Source organism: Bufo gargarizans, chromosome 1 (genome assembly GCF_014858855.1).
Source record: "Bufo gargarizans isolate SCDJY-AF-19 chromosome 1, ASM1485885v1, whole genome shotgun sequence".
Classification (NCBI taxonomy): domain Eukaryota; kingdom Metazoa; phylum Chordata; class Amphibia; order Anura; family Bufonidae; genus Bufo; species Bufo gargarizans.
Window position 1 is genome coordinate 636,966,927 of NC_058080.1, and position 6,107 is coordinate 636,973,033.

General features: G+C 42.9%; 1 protein-coding gene across 1 annotated transcript; it reads left to right on the forward strand.

The window, feature by feature from the left end:
• The first annotated feature begins 3,022 nt into the window (after nucleotides 1-3,022).
• Nucleotides 3,023-5,649, forward strand: GPR150 (G protein-coupled receptor 150). Its single transcript, XM_044291332.1, has one exon. It carries the CDS (start codon nucleotides 3,392-3,394, stop codon nucleotides 4,760-4,762), a length of 1,371 nt encoding a protein of 456 aa, XP_044147267.1. The 5' UTR covers nucleotides 3,023-3,391; the 3' UTR covers nucleotides 4,763-5,649.
• The last annotated feature ends 458 nt before the right edge of the window (nucleotides 5,650-6,107 follow it).

The following is a 6,107-nucleotide window of genomic DNA, read 5'->3' on the forward strand; positions in this document are numbered from 1 at the left end:
CCATAACAGTGCCATCCACAGACCTCCCAGCCCATAACAGAGCCATCCACAGACCCCCCACCCCTTAACTGTGCCATCCACTGATGTTCCCCATAAAACTGTCATCCACAGATCCCCGCCGCTCCAGTATACAAATATTATACTTTGCACAATTTACATGTACATTATTGCTCACCTTTATTAATGTTCAGGTTCTTGTAGAGATGTATATTGGGATTACTGACAATACCACGAACATGGATGGTTGGTCAGGTATGCTTGATATATGAATTTATATGCTTTTATATGCAATTATATAAAGTCTATGTCTGTGCCCTTCTCATGTATGGTATACACGAATTCTGCATATATGTATATACATGTGCACTTATATGTCCAATCATCCATCAGTGTGCCCATTGTTATATATTTGTTATATTATTATTTATTATCACCATTATTTATACATATTTCAGTGGCTGGTTCTATATTGTTTATACTCATTATACTATTGGGGCATGTTAGGGCCCTGTCTGACCTTGTGTAGTACTGCCTGGCCCATATTACATAGATCAGATTTTGTCCTGCCTACTGCCATCATAACACCTTCATCTCCCCTGTTTCTGACCTCCTCTGTCCCCTCCAGCAGACTGCCGTGCCCATGTACGTGTGCTGGACGCATCGTGCGCTCCACCAGTCACAGTGGAGCGCACTATGCGTTCCACCATGCGTTCCACATCGGCACCTCACTTCCGGTTTTGTGATTACACACATCCGGTTTTGATGCATTGCTATAATTGCCTACCAGGACGCCTGACATGGTCCTCGTGGCTCGTAACAATCATACCCAACACTATTCAGCACATACTCATGTCTCCCTCATGTTCTCTTTGATTTATGGCTGTGTTTTGGCTGGTGGAGCGCATATGCGTTCCACCATGCGTTCCAACAGCCGATCATGTGATCCACACTTCCGGTTTCCTGCTATGACCGGAGCTTAACATATTCACACACTGACTACAGTTCCTGCTGCACAGGTGAACGTAGTTATACCTTACTCTACACCCTATATTAACTGATGCCCCAACACACAGTCCTTTACCCCTGAGGAAGCCGGATTGCTCCGGCGACACGCGTTGGGCGCTTGTTATGTTTTCAGGTCCACTGCACCAGCTGGCTATGTAGGTTTGGCTCTTGATATTGGACCTCATGTTGGTCTGTCTGCATTTTCAATTCTAGTGGTCTTACCTTACCTTACATTTGCTACATGTGATTTATTGTATTGTTCTATATGCTGGTTGATTACACATATATTCAGATGTGATAAACTCAGTGGACCTGTATGTGTCGGTTACATATATTTTATTGCATACCGCACTTTGTTCCCTATTGTATACAATTTTTTAATGCTTGTGTGTTGTTGTGTCTAAATAAACTTCATATATATTTTTGTATCCCTTTATGGTTGGATGTGCATTCATGGGGTGGCTCTTTTTGACTCTCTCTTGAGTCAGATAATTTGTCATATGTTACTATTCCACCCTTTGCACTCCTGTTAGTATTTGGTGTGCCCCCTGTCTCTTTAAACACAAATATGAAATGTCTTATTCAATTAAAAGTGATTAAACATTCCCCCTCACTCCTAATATTACCGTACATCTTAACAGCTTCTGTACAATGCAGGCAGGCCAGGCGGCCGGGGCGTCACTCACGGACGTCACTTGCCTGCGCCGCCTGCTTCATTCAAAAAGTAGGCGCAGGCACATGACATCAGGGAGTTACGCTGCCGCCCGGCTTGCCTGCCTGCATTCTACAGAAGCATTTAGGATGTACAGTAATATTAGGAGTGGGGGCATGTTTAATCACTTTTAATTGAATAAGACATTTTATATTTGTATTGTGCAGCACTGGAGCGGCGGGGCCGGAGTACAGTGACTGCACCGCCCCACCGCTATTGCCGGCCCCCAGCTCCTCCTCCCAGTCCCTCCCCGCTCGCTCATACATCGCAGCCTGCGATGTAAAACTGTCAGGGGGGGGGGTGCGTCTTATGGGACGAAAAATACGGTATGCCATCATCCACCCATCATAAGTCTACCCCCATCATCTCATTTATTATTCATCTCTCTATCTTGAATTATGTGTAAGCAGACCTGTCATATTTATATGATAACGGAAAGCATATTTCATATGATAAATTGCGCTAAAATGTTCTTTGCTTACTAAACGGAATAAGTAAGTGTACAAATATTAACGGACAAAAAAAAATATTGTGAAGGTGCCAGCAAGATTTGAATCCCCTGGTTTACAAGACCAGCACTCTAACCCCTGAACTATGGAGCTATCTGCAGTTAGGACAGGAATCTCATTAACTTGTAGGCGAACCAGTCTCTAATGGCTGCTGATGTAACGTGTGCTGGAGAGAAGCTCGTGTATGTCAGCGGCTGAACACGGCGTGCCTCCATTATACACCAAGGAAACTTGTATCCAGTACTGGTGCCTGGTATTAGTGTCCATAATATATATATATATAATGTGTGAAGACAATGATCTGTGGTGCCAGCACTTGCTGTAAACATATTTTACATTCTATTACTTCGGCTGATGGAGTTTAGCCTGAGGGCTGACACCTGATGTCTGACCCCTGACGGCTGATGGCGTTTGGGCTTAGGGCTAATGGAGGAGGTATTTTTTGACTGACGTATGAAGGACGAGGGAGTTTTGAGTTGGGGGGAGGGATTTTTGGCTGACGTCTGAAGAAGAAGGGAGTTTTGGCTGATGGAGGAGGGAGTTTAGCCTGACGGAGGAGGGAGTTTGGTCTGAGGGAGGAGGACTGATGGAGTTTGGGCTGACGAAGGAGGGAGTTTAGTCTGAGGGAGGAGGACTGATGGAGGTTTGCGTGATGGAGGAGGGAGTTTTGGCTGACGTCTGAGGTAGGAGGGAGTTTTGGATGAGGGAGGTGGGAGTTTTGGCTGATGGAGGGAGTTTAGTCTGACGGAGGAGGACTGATGGAGTTTTGCCTGACGGAGGAGGGAGTTTTGCCTGACAGAGGAAGAAGTTGTGGATGATGTCTGAGGATGTCCTAATATGTATGCCGTACCATTGTCTATGATGAGACAACCCCTTTAAGCTTAAATACTGTAAATAGCCTTCTAACATATTAATATGTAGTTCTCCAGCTATATACAGTAGATCTACTCATTTATTCCTTCACTGGTAGCCCTGCTTATACAGACATGCATAGATCTGAACACAGTCAGATGAATAGCAACAGGTTACTTCTCTGTATTGGTGAACAAGAGATGAAAATCTATGCAGAACTGACAGACGCATGCCCCCACCACATGTAAGGAGCAGTGGATTACAGAGCATGTCTGGAGACCACCCATACATCAGCGTCACATGACATGGGCATATGAAAACCTCTCACTCTGCAGAGAGTCTTCCACAAGTCTGCTTCTTGACTGAAGACTTCAGCACCACAGTGACGCTGGACAGCTCTGCAGGCACTGACTATAGGAACATGGATGAGCAATTCCTCTATGGGAGCTTTGCTCAGGACAGGAACCTATCTTTGTCTGGCAGCAATTTGTCCCCAGCTCTGTCACTTCTGAACAGCTCTTCCTCTGGGAAGGAGAAGGTCATGGAAGCCCCTCGTTACAACAGGCAGCTGCGGATCATAACTATGACCATCATACTGACAGTGGCGCTGGTGGGAAATTCTGTGGTGCTGTACAGGATCTTCAGTGGCAAAGACAAAAAGAGGAAAATTAACTTTTTAATCACCCACTTGGCATTAGCTGATCTTTATGTGTCAGTGGTGACTCTCTTTTCTCAGATTGTGTGGGAGCTGCTGGAGGATGAATGGTTGGCTGGAGATGTCTTTTGCCGGATTTTCAAAGTTTTTCAGGTTTCTGGACTCATCGCATCCTCCAATATAATTGCCATAGTCGCTCTGGAGAGGCATCATGTCATTATGAACCCTTTAAGTACCCCTCTGCCCACAAGATGCTTTGCAGCTTTGGGGTGGCTGTTAGCTCTACTTCTCTCTGTGCCACAGGCATTTGTGTTCAAAGCAGTCTATACAGAGCAGGGAAGCAGGTGTCGCAATATCTTTGGGCAGCTACCTGGGTGGCACTTTCAGGTCTATATCATATACAGCTCAGTCACAGTTTTCTTCTTGCCCTTCTGTATCTTAACTGTGGCATACATACGCATTCTCTGGATCATATGGAGTAAGGGCAAGACCTCCAGAACACCAAATCACCACATTGGAGACATGGAACTTAAGGTGACCAAGAGACCATTAAAACTGGTTGCTACCAATAGTTGTATTCCAAGAGCTAAGATCAAAACCCTAAAAATGACACTGGTGATTATTATCCTTTTCATTGTGTGTGGGTTACCCTACTTCATTGTAGAGATGAAGGTGGCATTTGGCACCATAACTGGCCTGGATGAAGAGGTCATGGCAGTTCTGGGCATTTTTGTAGTGTCCAATAGTGCAGTTAACCCGTATGTGTACCTCTTCTTTAAAACCAACAATGTTTTCCTCCAGAAACTAGAGAACAAGGTGTGCTTCTCCTGCTGCCTCCAAGAACACCGAGAAATCCCTTCAAGGAGGGAGTTCTTCCCCTCATATTCTCCTACACCAAAAAAAGAGGCTTCCAGCACCACCACCTCTGAAGTGGAGGCATCTTCTGTTCTGCACCGATCAGTCTCTTTCCTGCATTCTGTGGCACCCTTAGACAAAGGAATCGGTGCTCCCTGTGAGAGTTGTATGTGATGTATTTTTAAGAACTGGTAACAAATATGCAGGTTCCTATAGTTGCTCCCAGTACAGTGATCCATCATTTCCTAGGAGTTAGCCCACAGTTTTTATGACAATGAAGCAAAAGTACAAAACTACTGTTCAAAGCTAGCCATACATGAATTGTGAATGAAGTTCCTGGCCTAAAAGGACTCATTACTACAATGTCTCAAGATTGGTACAACCTTCAGATGTTCAGAAATGCAACACCTGGGGACTTCTTTAACTGATGTTTCTTTCTGCCCACTACCTACCAATTTTTTTAGGTGGTGCAACTTTACCTGTACAGGAGCATCTTACAAATGGTGGCACACCCAATTTAAACATGTACAGTAGCAACAAAGTGGTCACTGCAGAGCTCATATGCAGAAGAATGAGATGGACTTCCAGGGACCTCCTCTAGGTGCTAATTGCTGATCATCAAGAATTTGATAATCTGGACTCCTAGATAATTGCTGGGTCCTTTTCATTCTGGACAACCCTTTTCACTTTAACCCTTAGGCTTTGCTCCCAGACAACTTGTGGCCATGTTTCCATAAAGGTGCAACCATGTCAGAATTCATAATTTATATATACATTATATATACTCTATTTATCAATGTGTGTATATGATATATGTAATTCATGTCTTTTTGAATGTTCATTGTATGCCACCATGTACACATGTTAACTAATTCTACAGAAATGTATGACAAAGCTGACAAAAAAGAAAACCTTGATCTGCTTTTATATAAATATATGAAAATCTTGCATAATTTTGTGTTGTGCACTTCCCTCTTGTATCCTATGTTCCAGGCTGTACAGTCAAAAGCATTGTATATTTTGCTACAAAGCTGTTGAGTGATTTTTGATCTTTGACTTATTGTTTGTGTGGGCTATGGACATGTAATGCATATTGCTGATTTTAGCTGTTGGAAATTAATGAACAAATATAATATTAAAACTATGTAAAAAATATAGTAGTTTAAATGATTGTTTGAGATTCATGATGCACAACATGCTACAACAGAAGAATAACTGAGGCATCATATAGATGCAGCAGCACAAATGTGCTGGGAGAAATGTGAAACATAGCCAAAGCATTTTAAAACTCTTTATTTATTTATTTTAGTTTTTTATTAATTTCATTTTCGGTTTTATTTTCTGTGTTTTGTTTTACATTTTTTTGTCTCCAAGGTATAGAAAAATTTCCACCAGCATATTTTCTTCCTAGCAGAGTCTACAGAATGCTAATCATCAATTGGCCTAGCTGACTGATTTATTAGGGTATCTTTAGCATGAATATACCTGGCAAGTTATTATTAAGTCACTATTAGGCCTC